At 38.5% G+C, this 13,716-nt stretch overlaps 1 protein-coding gene across 1 annotated transcript; it reads right to left on the bottom strand.

Moving 5' to 3' along the window:
• Window positions 1-9,133: 9,133 nt before the first annotated feature.
• Window positions 9,134-12,678, bottom strand: LOC125178353. The gene is made up of 3 exons (XM_047881890.1): window positions 12,614-12,678; window positions 11,500-11,643; window positions 9,134-9,933 (listed from the first exon to the last, which is right to left on the bottom strand). The coding sequence occupies exons 1-3, from the start codon at window positions 12,669-12,671 to the stop codon at window positions 9,653-9,655; spliced, it is 483 nt and encodes a 160-aa protein (XP_047737846.1). The 5' UTR covers window positions 12,672-12,678; the 3' UTR covers window positions 9,134-9,652.
• Window positions 12,679-13,716: the final 1,038 nt, after the last annotated feature.

The following is a 13,716-nucleotide window of genomic DNA, read 5'->3' as shown; positions in this document are numbered from 1 at the left end:
CTAATTCATTCAAATTCAAATCTATCAATTTTTAGTTATAAACTTGATTGCATAACTTATAATTTGATTATCAAATTTGACCAACAAAATTTGACTTTTATTTTATATATGTCAATTATTTAGTATACTGATGAATTTAGAGTTGATTAGATCAATCTTATGATCTTTAGGCATTGTTGGAAGCAAGGAAGATATTTTTACAAATAAACATTTCCATGGTTTCAAATTCATTTCCACTTCTAACTAACAATTATAGTCTCTCCCTAAACATTTTCAAACACCACAACATATTTCTCCACCCACTCCCCTAACTGGAAAAACAGGATATCAGGGAGACTCATATGCCTGCATAAACTTTGCTACATGCTTTTAAAGAAAAAAAAATTGCTACAAATGCCAAAGAATGCTTGAAATAATAATTTAAATATAATTGGACTCCTCTACCCAATCTAGGAAATATCTGAACCAAGCACAAACAAAAAGCAACAATCAATTGGATCTTGCCACAAAATACATCATGGCCACATCTCAATGATTTTAAAGAATGAGAAAATGTCAAATAAGTTTCAATAAAATGTCAACAGTTGTGAATAAAAAATGTCAGCATTAAGGCATCCACATTGAAGTATTACTTTGCAGTAAAGGCAGTGTGTACTAAATGTACCAGAATCACAATGAACTAAAATTACTTTTATCAAAATCAGCACAATATATCAAATGAAATAAAGTGAATAATTCCTATATTGAGAGGAATAATAAAGTGAATTTCAGGAAAATTACTCAATACCATGGTAAGACCTACATATTCCACCTAAATCCTTTGTTCTATGCTAAAACCGAATTCTGTCGCAAGTAGAAAAATTAGTACATGTCGGACTTGTCAGTCTGTCAGAGTCAGGGAAGTGAAATTTTCAGTTGGGCATGGTCCTCACTCCTCAGTTGCTGCACAGCCAAGGATAAACTATGTGAATGGCATTTTTTAACTATTTACTGGTTTTGACCATTCATTCCTTGAAATTTTACCATATGATCTTGTGTGAACCTGTGAAGCCATGTTATTAATAGTAAAATGTATATTCTCATTTTATTTTTATTTTTCAAAAGCAAATATGGAAAGTGACTAAGACTCTAAGAGAGCCTGGAGCCCAATTTAAAATATTATGCATGCAGAATTTTTAAAAGTTATGAGCAAAAATGATATTTGCACAGAATCCACACACGTTATTTGAAAACCATAATAAAAAATGAAACATTTTTCAATAATATAACTGAAGAAAAAGAGCAAGGGCTAAAGAAATGGGTAGAATTCTCCACAACCACAGGAGCAGAACTTCAGAAGTTCAGAAGAGCATACCGTCACTACCAGTAAGCACTAAGCAGTAGGGTAAACGCACCATATTCCGACAACCGACATCGTGAGTAATTCTGACACTTCTCAACTTTTTCCTTTATATTAAGCTTTGTCTTAGTTCCACGCATGCGTAGATGGTTGAAATAGTAACTACATACTATTGCGCGCAATATTGTCGCAAAACACTAGGTCTAGCATGAAAATGTTAAGATCCTCAGAGCAAAAGTCCACATCACCCAGTGAGAACATCAAAACGTGTGCCAAAGTTGATAGTTGACCTTGCTCTACCAAATAGTGATAAACTGTTTGTGTAGAAAGAACATTATGGTTTGAGACTTTTAACTAAGTCTGTGAATATATTAGGAATCCTTCAAGTATACTTGCATTGGCTGATTTTAGATGATTAAGTTGAGAGACGGTTTTAGACACATAAAAATTCCAACACAGCTCACATAGGGCATCAGAATTCTAACACAGGGGATTGGAATTATTAATTACAATTTTGAAGCTCTGTCGGTAATACTTTAGATCATGTGCATCCAAAAAAAGGATGTTTTTTTATTTTAATTATATGTTTTTTGAGGTGTAGATTAAGAATCTGAAATCTGTTTTTGGCGGTTGGCATTGGAAATTTATAATGGAACCTGTTCCTAACTGGACCTAACCTGCAAGGTTTTCGTTGGTCGGCTAGCTTTTTTCTATGTTTGGAGTCTGTCCGGCAGCTGGAAAAACCTAGCCAATAGGTTTTTTCTATGTTTGGAGTCCATCTGGCGGCCGGAAAAACCCAGCCAATCAACAAAAACCTTGCAGGTTAGGTCCAGTTAGAGTTAGGAACAGGTTCCATTAAAAATTTCCGATGTCGACCGCCAAAAACGTATTTCAGATTCTTAATCTACACCCCAAAAAACATATAATTAAATTAAAAAACATCCTTTTTTGGATGCAATTAATCTAAAGTATTACCGCGCTATCGGAATTAGTCTCACAATATGCCAAATTTAGTCACACACAGCATCGGCCGTCGAGCATCGGAATTCAGCAATTTTGTAAATTTGAATTCTAAAGGCTTTTAAATAAATATGGCAAGATTGGCAACAGTTTGTGACGTTTCATCATTCATCATTGCTGGCGTGTAGTGTGGTGTTGTGAGAGTGACGCAAAGCAATCAGAACTTGAGTTGCGCATACAGTGATCTTTTTATAGCCATTCATTTCTTACTACGTCCCTACCACTGTGCAGAGAGTGGATGAATATTGCAAGATCTTTGGCAATGCTTCAGTAGCAAAATTTTTGCCTTCAGAAGATTTTGCCAACAAATTTAGATTGAAATTCTTGCATTTAATATATTTTGTCAGTCTTCAGCCAACTATTTAGAAAAAAGTAAGGTTTCCAGTACATTGGATGGATCAGGATGCAGTGAAGTTTATCCAGTTGTCCGGAAATCAGTTGCGATGAGTTCCCGCCAAAAAAATGTAAACAACTTTACGATTGTGTAGTTGCGGTCACATTAGAGTGGTCAGACTGCATTATCACATGTTCAGCTGACACTTGCTGTACAATTGGACTGTTTTTAGGGTAAAATTAGTTATTTGGGGTAACACGTGCATGCAATGATGCAACCATGTAAATAAGTTTGTGGCTTGTAAATAGTTTTTCATTACTCAGCGGAAATGGCCTTTCATTAAAAATTACGCGGCGACACATCTTGAAAATGGTTGGCGACGCTTTGGGCTTAAAAACCTATATATTGGTGATGCTGCTTCCACCCTCTGCACCCTGGCATCCCTAAAGTGTCAGAATATGGTGGGTTTACCCAAACTGGCCTAACAGCCTCTAACAGCTTTTGAGCCATAACAAATAACAGGTGAGGTGAAACTGCCATGAAAGCTCTCAGGCACAGAGCTTTAGCAGTTTAGCTTGAATTTTGGACCCACAATCCCACATGAACATGATGATTCCTGCCTCCTGGAATTTCCTGCTGATTCAAATGCTGAAGATTTTCAGACCCATGTGATTCCTCTCAATTATCAACAAAAGGCAAAAGGTACAATTGAGCCACATGATTGATGATTCAAATTTTTTTTTAAATTTCAAATTTTATTAATGCCTGAACACTGAATAGTAATTAAAAAAAAAAAAACTTCTTGCTAAATGCTACTTGTTCCAACACAGGGCAGTAGGCACTCTTCAATCTTCATTCAATAATCTATAAGGTAATTACAATAATTACATACTAACATACTACATACATAATCATGATAATGTTAGTACACTGAAAAGTGAGTTACAAGAGACATTTGATCCAGCACTTTCAGTCATTGGAATCAATCTCAGTTGCAATAATGTGGCAAATGGTGATTCAATCATTCAATCAATACAATTGACCATACTAGCTCCACTACTACGTATAGGCCTATGCCAATACTATAGGCCTATCTCTCATCAGGAGTAAGAATTCAAACTTTTTTCAGGATCACACTAGGTATAGGCTAATGCAGGATGGAATTCTAAAATTTACAGTTCATATATTATTTTCGCTACACCTAGACCAGTTTTTCGATACAACATTATTTGAGGCAAAAAAATTAACTTCTTATAGGCTTAAACACGTATAGGTAAAGGTATAAAAAGTTTCTATAAAGTAATCACTTAACTTGGAAATGTTGCGTGTCTNTAAATTCTATTAGAAAAATGTTGAATTAAAAATCTGATTATATTTTTTATATTAAAAATTAATTTTTATTGAATTAAATTGTATAGCATGGGGTAAGACAGGACCAACTGGCAATTCTCATGTTACAAGGTTTTTATATATTATTAATGCACTATATGGTACGTGCTCTATGTTTTATATAATGAAATAGTTTCCCATGTTAAACAACGAAAATTTTCTAAAAGACACTAAACGTTCAAAAACGCGGGATGGCAGACAAAATCATTCAGAATTTGAAGTATAAAGCACATTTACTGTCCACTCAGCCCGAGTGTCCAGACGCAGAATTTCAGAACTGCAGAAGGAGTCTGAAGGAGTAAGGTCCTAAGGACTAGGAACTCAAAAAACATGGACCTAGTTATGGTTTTATTAGGCACCGCATCAACATCACTGACATTCTTCATTAACACTTGTTTTGCCAATATATTAGGCTAGTAGAACAAAATTTTTTATCATGATTCAAGAACGATACCAAGACAAAACAATTAGGTAAATTTAATTGAAATTACTTAGAATAATAAGATTTCCAACTAGTAGCAACGAAAAAGCTTCGCGAATGCTGCTACATGAACCGGACTCCGAGCAAGGAGGAATAGGACTACCGGTAGGTAGCCTACTTCTGTGCGCAGCAGGAGAGCTGTACGGCTTAAGCCGCTACAGAATCAAATCAACTAACTTACTTGGTTCAGTTGGTTGAAAACTTAAAATGAGGCGCGTACCAACCGGAGTATTTGCGCCCTCACACCGCAGTCTTCAGTATGCACTAAATGTTGTTGAGCATGTTGGTGACTTTAAATACCCGTAGGCGTAACTGGCCGTAAGTGTGACTTTGACGGTCGAGCAACCAACTATGGGAGCGCTGAGGAACAAGAAGTGCTGACATTTACTCAGCGGTCTGTTTCTTTCTCGGTTTTGATAGTAATAGTGCGGTTGACAATAGAAACAATATGTCAAAATATTTGGATTAGAGCAATGTTTACAAAAAATTTATGGAGGTAAAAACGAATAGATTTTTTAATTCTGTGTATGCACGTATTAGTTAGCGGTACAACGTGACTGTTCAAGACATCAACGAATAGTATAACGGTCACAGTTCAAAGCACTAAGTGAAAAACGTTTATTTTCGACTGAAAACATAATACGAATGCGTTATCAATTGATTTGTTATTTTAATAATTTAAAAGGGCGACATATGTTTCCATTTCACTACTAAATTTTCGGTTGTCAAGCATTGTAGTGACGGAATTGAATAATTAGTAGTCAAATTTCGCCGATTATTGTAACTTTTCTGAGTTGTCTCCTCGTAATCCTGGAAATCTGAGAGTTGTCATTTTGACCAGGTCTATGCAAAACTGCCATTTGAGCTAAGCAGTCATTGATCATCCACCAATCTGCGAAGTTGAGAGGCCCTTCTGTAGTCCAATTACACATAGGCACTTCTAGTTCTCCGCTTAGCTTTGTTCCACATGTCGGTGACTCGAGGCGAGAAGTGTTGTCAGTTGTCACATTAATGAGTTGCAGTAATAATCGGCAGCTTACATTTGCTACCAAGATATACCCTTCAGGGTAGCATTGTGTGGTTGATATTCCCCTCTGAACAGTTTACGCTTTGAGCTGCATGGGCTGGCGCCGTCGATTTATAGCTTTCTACGCGTGAGCCAAAGAAGAAACTCGTGAGGTCGCTCTTAAATTTTTCCTAACTGTGATGCCCATATATTTACTTCCACAGTTAATCATTACTAATCATGAAAGGCACAAATACTTTTCCTTTGGTACTCAACAGGTATTATCTGGTAGCCTAATATACATGAAGCTATGAAACCGAGTCAATGAATTTGCTTTTGAATATTTTCCATTCGCTTGTATCAATATTAAGTTATGCCGGAAAATTTTGACTAATTCATATTATATTATTGAGCGCTAATAATATTGTATTTATTCACATTTAAACAACTGAAACTTGCCTCAGCCAAACTCTGATCGATAGTTAAATTTTAATTGTTTGTAAGTATTTAGAATTAATTGGAAACAGCTACGGCGGATTTATAATTGATTACGTTGATGACAATTTTAGTGTGAGATTAAATGATGAGTTTAGATAAGTTAAATGTTTTCCTTTTAAAATCCTAGTGTCAACCATGAACCTTATAACAGAACCATGAACCTTGTAACAGAACCATGAACCTTATAACAGCATCTTAGATTTCGATGAATTAAACGCTAAATTCTCAAAGAAAAGATATGGAACTGATCAAACAATCCTGTAGGTGGACTTCAGCTGAAATTTATACAACCCTTTCAATTAGTGGTCAAACAAAAATGACAACGATGACAAAGTTGCCCCTCGTGTGCTGATCATTCCATCTACTAGCGTACATAAAGCAAAAAGCCAAAGGCGAATATCGCCTTCGAACTTTGATGATTATTGTGCGTGATGACCTCTTTTGTTTTGTGTACACTTTCAGTTTGGCATCAGAACTCGTAGCTAGTAAAAACACGGCCAAGATAACGTATTAGACAGCAGCCGTGCGTCCGTTGCAGGAAATGTCTACATTGGGACACTCGAGTTACACTTGGCAGAAGGTAGCTCCTGACTTATTTTCGATCCATTGCAGTTTATTCGTGATTTTGGTGTAAACTCCTGGTTCGGAGGCCGAGGCACGCTCGGTTTCCCAGGACACAGTCTCCAGAAAGACACGATTTCCCAGGACACTGCCTCCAGACGTCCGCCAGACGGCACCGTCAGGGGTCCACCCAAGTCCCACCTGTCATGCGTCCATGTCCACATACAGCGTGCAGAACATGTTGTCAGTTAGGACTGTCGGGTACAGGTAATAATGAGAGGAGAGAAGTTTTGTGTGCTCACGATGGGTAAATAAACTTTTTTGTGAGCTACCGACGTGAATACTCGGTAACTATCGGTGCACCATCCCGGGACCGTCCCCAGATGTCCATCGAAGTCCGAGCTGAAGAACTTGAAAAGCAGACACACCGGTGAGATGGTTCGGACGTAACTAACTTTATCAAAGCGATATCATTGTTGAAATTATTTGAGTCGTAATTAGAATACGCAATTTTTAGCGCATTTTCTCATTTATGGAAAAAATGCACTATTGTGCTCGCCATGTCCGTCTGTCTGTCCATCCGTCCGTCCGTCCGTCTGTCCGTGACCTCAAGTTTTCGTCGGCGAGAAAATGCGCTCTCTGTCACTCACTGCTGTGAGTACTGAGTTATATTTTTGATACTTTCACGCGTGTGCCAGATTGTGTGTTTGGCACAAGCAAACGCGCTCTAAGCGCCAATTCTACATTTAATTGCAGCAAGCAGTGTGTGGCTGTCAATTCCCATTGGTAGGAGATGAGTGAACCTACACAGAAAGGTTCGGCATCTATTGCTTCGAGGAGATGCCAATTGCGAACTGACTACCGACCACTCGCAATATTTGATTCTTAGAAGTGTTAGTCGTGACGTCTGGCCAAGTTGCAATGGTGCATCTAAACCCTGGTTGGCCATAGTAGCTTGGCGCCAAGTTCACAAATTTAAAAAAAACTTCATTTCCGACAGTCATGATGGATAGGGTCTGAAGAAACCACAGTAAATACTTGCGTCGTTGTAGTTGACGTTGTAGTGGGCGAGTACAAGAATCCAGCGAAGTTGCAGGTGTCGTCATATACATAGATGTTTAAAATCACAATACATGCACGTAAACGCGTTGACCAACGGGAGCAATGCATTGGGAACTACAGCTGTGAGGCGCGTTTAGATAAGCACGGCGTAATTAACTGGTATAAAAATGTAGACTTGATTATTCTGAAGGAGCCCGAGATCGGTTTGACTGCAACATTCCACCATAGTCCATAAAGCCAAGTTCTTCGTCCATCACCAGCATGTTCGTAAGTTTCAAATTTACACCAGAACAGTGAACGATAAGTAGATTATGATGTGCAAGAGCTGAATTCAAAAATGTCATCACATTTTTGAGAGTGCGATGCTGCCAATACTGTCCAACATCCAGTCACAATGAACGGTGACTCAGAATGAACGATGACTCAGAATGGGAAGTTACACAAGTTTTTTGGTGCGCACAGTTCCTGTATTTCTTGAAAATAGATGCACACGTTCTTCGTGATTAGCAAGGAAATTGGCTGAAGTTCACAATCTTCTCATATGTAAACGGCGTATTATCGAAACATTTGACTATAGCTGAAAACCACCTGGTTATAAAAAAATTTGCAGCATTTTATTCTATAAATTTCTGCATGAGATGGTGTGCCGCCTCTAACAATGGTCAGGTGAAGAACAAGTGATATCGCTTTGACTAAAAAGTATTTATCTGAATTTTCATCAATCACAACTCTGTATAGGGTTTCTTTCAGGCAAAAGCAGCTTAATCTCATATAGAGTTTCACAAACACACTCCGCGGTTTTTTTTTACAACGAAGGCCTTTACAGATTGAACTAGATTCTGTCGTTCAAAGTGGCTTTTGATGTAGCTCACGAATAAATAAATTAATTATGGTTCGGGCGAGGTACTGTGTCGGACAGCAGTGAGGGATGTCGGAGAGGTGGCAGGGAAGTGAGGGGAGTTGAGGGTAAACGCGTCTTAGTCGAACAGAGAGACCCATTCATTGTAGGCCCATTTCTCTAGATCGCTAGAATATCTTGCGCACTCTCCATTTCTTCTTTCACCCATCCCTCGTCCATCACGCATTTTCTACATATGAATGATGTCCTCGTTTTTAAATATCTTGCAAGTTGGTGTTCTGGAAGTAGTGAACATTCGAAGTGACAAAATTGTCTGCATGTGTTACATCTTAGTGCCAGTTGTCCAAAATTACATTTGATGCATTCCAGACATTCTCCTTTAGTAACTTTTATTTTTTCCTCGATCCATGTCTTTCATCAATGCCTGATATTTAAAACAAAAGGTTGTAATAATTTCATTGTTTGCATTTACTTTCACTCAAGATGTTGATGCCCCTTAAAAAATTATTCAACTTGTGAGATGATAATGAATTATTTTGTAAAATTGCGTATTTTTTATTGTGCGTTTTTATTCTTATTCTCGCTTAAACATAGAAATTTATAAAGCTATATTAGAATGGTAATAACGCACTACTAACGGACGTTATCGAACATGGAACTGTTCGTTTACTCACAGTATTTAGTAGTAGCATATATAGCATCTAATTTAAATTTAGAAACTAAATCATACAGGACATTCCGTGGTACACCAAGAAACATGAGTGAGTCATAGCGTCCAGTGATAATTATCTGGAAAAATTACACATTTCATTTAATTCATTTTACACATACACACACACACGAGCAAAGAGCGAACGTAGCTCTGATACGCTCCTCTGCCACACCAGAGTTTGTCAGGATGGCGCACACTCGCAATAAGTGCATCTTTATCTGGACAAAGACTTACTCATTTTCCTAAGTGGAATCATACGATATTCTTTGCTAGGGCAACTACCGCATTTAATAGGACCTCTATATCTTGCTGGACTGGATAACTAATTGAAAAATAATTTAAATAATCAATGTGAGTGATGACATGCTCATCATTTCTTTGCGTAATCGTTTTACATTAACATTAATGTTATGGGATATAACCCGTAGACGAAATTCGATCGCTGAAATACGGTCGCTTGAGCCTCACCTATCAGTCTTTCATTTGTCTTGCGCCTATGTTTATCTAATGAATTAGCATTAGGTATATACGAGACGACATCTAGTGGCAGGGAATCAACTGCAGGCTTGATGACTTTCGCCATGAAGTCCCCATACATCTTCTGCAGGTCAGGATGCTGGGCTCTCAGTATCATGTCAAAGACTTCGTTCAGGAAGTTCTGCATGACGTCACCTGTCGTGAAAATAAATTTAACACCTCATCTGCACTGGTATATCATTACCGTTCTTTTGATGTTAGGAATAGAAATACAAATACCTATAAATGACATAAATAAAGCGTTGGTAATTCAGACTTCATTTTTATGTAATAATGTTGAAAATGTGTAGAGTTGAGGAAAAAATGACAAGAGGCGACGTGGTCAATCCTTTACACAGGGGAAAACTTTAGGTCGCTTAGGGTAAAGATCAAGCGACGCGCTACCCATGTTGAGAACTCAGGGGCCCTGGGCTATAAAAGGAACGGGACGGGAGCGGCGTGGGAGTACTGAGTTAGGTGAGCTCGGAGTACGAGGCTACAATCTAGTCAGTCCAGAGTATAGTCTCGAAGGGGTACCTCGAGCAAGTAGCCCTAGTCAGTAGAGTGGGCGGCCGGCGTATATGTGAGGTGTACAAGTAGGTCGAAGAGACTGTCGAAAGTGTGAGTGAATCACGGTTGATACGGCCGTGTTATTACTCAACGGAACTACCACGTTGTCCACCAGATACTAAAAATATCCTTGAGAACTTAGACACGCTGGACAATCGGTTACGAAGAGGCATCAACAGTTGTGACATGCGGGAAACGAAATTGTTAACGAAGCCAAGAACTACGACAGTGTCAAGGAGAAGAAATACGAGTATTTACGAATAAAAATCGCGATCGACCAACGAAATTCCCCGAGTCCCAAGCCAATTTAGTCACCACGAGAGTTTGCGACCGGACAGCCGCCGACTGAACTTGCTTCCCAGCTATAGTCATCACTCACTTCAATTCCAAGTCCCAGCTATAGTCATCACTCACTCCCAGCTATAGTCATCACTCACAACGCATTCAAGGGAACGTAGACTGAAGAATTCATAGAAGCCACGCTCTAGGAGCTCCGAGGAGACTACGCGAGTGAATCTCGCCCAGAGAACACCTTCATGATCACAAACTTCCCAGGCCTCGTACCGAAGCATCGCAGTCATCTTTCCCGTGGATTGCCTTCCTCCACAACTCCGGGTGATGTACATATTTTAGAATTTGAGCTAGGCAGTCGAAATTAAACTAAATAGGAAAGAAAAGCGTCAAGAATTTAATAGAATAGGACCTCATAACTTTCTTAATAAAGAACACAGTATAAATTCTGCATGAATTTATGCAAAATAAAACGAAAGTTGAAAGAAACCGGATCAATTCTAACCCAGCCATGCCTCACCCGCCTAGATCCGTCATATATAAAACCTGACTATGCCCAAGCGAACACTCAACCGAAAATGATCGAACCTTTCAACCACAACCCGACTCAACAATACCAAAACTCATTCAAACCCAACTAATCCTAGCGAAAACTTGTCAGGCCAAAACAAATCTCACCAAACACAACCAACAATGACTAAAAATAATTAAAATCGACGTAATCCGATAAAAAATGACCCGAAACAATCCAAAATCACAAATTCCTGAAATTAAAATCTCCGGATATGCTTTATAAGTTCCTCAGTTTCACGGAGATTTGCTTTCACAAAATATCATCAAAAATCTGTTTATGAAACTCACTGAGAACAGTATTGCTGCCGGAGGGGTTTTCGAGCTGCAGATGATGTGATTTAGTTTTGAATAATTTCAGATTGACATTCTTCAGGTACATTCTGCCGTCCGCCCTCAAGCCCAAGTCGCTCTCGGCTACGACCTCAATACCGTCTGTAACCAGAGATGTCGAAAGTATTAAATTTTTAAATACATACTATCATACAACTTACATAGGGTCCAATAATAAACACACTTCTGTAGAACATGGAGCAATCAACCCTAGCAGTTTTAAGTACAACGTATGTGTAGTAAAGGTACATGAGTAAAACTTTGTACCTCGTAATTTCAAGTACTAAGTACTTTTCAGAAAACAAACTAATGTGTGCAGCTAAGAATAACTTTTCAGGGTGGACATAAAATGCACCGTCCCACTTCCCAAAATGACCCTCAACCCAAAATGGCTTACAAACATATTGAATAAGGTTATCTATTTTGGTTTCTTTTTCTTTATGAATTGCTTCACACAGCGCAGATTGGATAGGTGGCGGTGTTTGATGGAAGATTCTCCACTGGGACGTTACTTTCTAAAAATTTTTAAAACCTACTATCGCCGCAATCTTTCTTGTGCTTTCATCCCGCAAGGGGTGCTTGGGAAGTTTCATTACCTTCCTAGCCTGGGAAGTTCCATTGTTTCAAAATATAGCTTATTGAAGATCAGGTATACGAGAGTTATCGGAGTATACACTAACGAAGACCAGCAAAAGCCCTACCCCTGATATACTGAAATGAAGTGGTGGATCCAATCACAAACAAAATTCATATTGAGGTGGTCATGTTCAACAATTATTTCTCAATGGAAGATCTAATGAATCACAATTATCATCAAGAGATGATGCGTCAGTATGGTAGTCAACTTCAACGTAGAATCTATTTCACTCTACCCGGACGATGAGAATCATTAGGAAAGCGAATACAATCAATTTGTAATTAAATTAAAATAACAGGGCTATTTTTATTTACATAGCCAGTTGAGTACAAATGAAGGGAGAAGATGTAGAGTCGTCTGAAACATACTGATCCCTACAGCCCGCCCTCAGGTTGGCTTTTTATACTTAAAAATCTACTTATCACTGCAACGCACTCCTGATAGCTGAGTACGCTCCCGCGGCCTGCAAAGGTAGCCCGAAGATCCGCCCCATGATGTTGTATTTTATCGAGCTTCAAAATTTTTGCTGAAATTTTTAACTTTGGGGTATATTGACACGAACGTGTTATTTCAGCTGCTCGTGTTCTTATACTCGAGGTTATAATTTCTAATTCACCAACCAAGACATAAGGATCCTTTTGTGGAATGTGGAACCGAAAACTTAGATTCAGATTCGTCAAGTAGATTAACGTCGTGTGCCTAAGTTGAGTAGTGGCATCTGGCAACCTCACCAACTGGTCGGACAGCTTGCTGCTGAAGACAAGTTACAACAGAGTTACAGAGCAAATTTGTAAGGTAACTAAGTTGAATGGTTCCGTTATTGTGAACTCTATTCGAAGCGCGTCCCACGATCGCCCCAAGCTCGACAGGTATTTCACAAGATTCTGTTTCGGCGATGATTTCGCTCCAGCAACCGGAACCTAAAGCGGACATAGATACGCTAATTTACACCGCTAGGCGAGCTTGCGGCGCCTTTGTGGCAGCTGCTGACAAGAAGAAAAATTTCGATAGGAAAATAATGGAAAATATATCAGCCTGTCCTCCAAAGAACTAATGTTGAGATTGCAACGATCCCGACATCAGTAAAATTGTCAGATCAGAATCACATTCCAGCAGTGTTTATTGGTCAATAGTATCAATAAAACAGTTTTTGAAATTACTAAACTTAATGTTAGCCAATTTGATGTACGTCTAGTTTCCTTCATGAAGATAATTATAAGTACTACTATAGTTATATTTATAACTATAAGATTCCTTCATAAAGATAATTATAACCTCCCGCGACACTGCTACGGCTGGTCAACAATAAACTAAGGGACTGAGGGATTATTGTTACGAGTGGTGGCGCAATATAATCCTTCTCTATGACAGCACTATTGAGCTATACAGAGGCAGCGCTGCTTGCTTGAAAGAACTCAATACATTCAGATATGATACCAATAATCGAAATAACCTTAATCTTGTTGAATTGAAGCACCATGCAATTATTCATTGCTCGCATGTACATGCAGAAGATTCAGTCTAGTTTAGATTCTATA

The sequence above is a fragment of the Hyalella azteca genome, unplaced genomic scaffold (genome assembly GCF_000764305.2).
Source record: "Hyalella azteca isolate HAZT.00-mixed unplaced genomic scaffold, Hazt_2.0.2 contig9063, whole genome shotgun sequence".
NCBI lineage: Eukaryota > Metazoa > Arthropoda > Malacostraca > Amphipoda > Hyalellidae > Hyalella > Hyalella azteca.
This window is presented reverse-complemented; position numbering and strand designations above follow the sequence as displayed.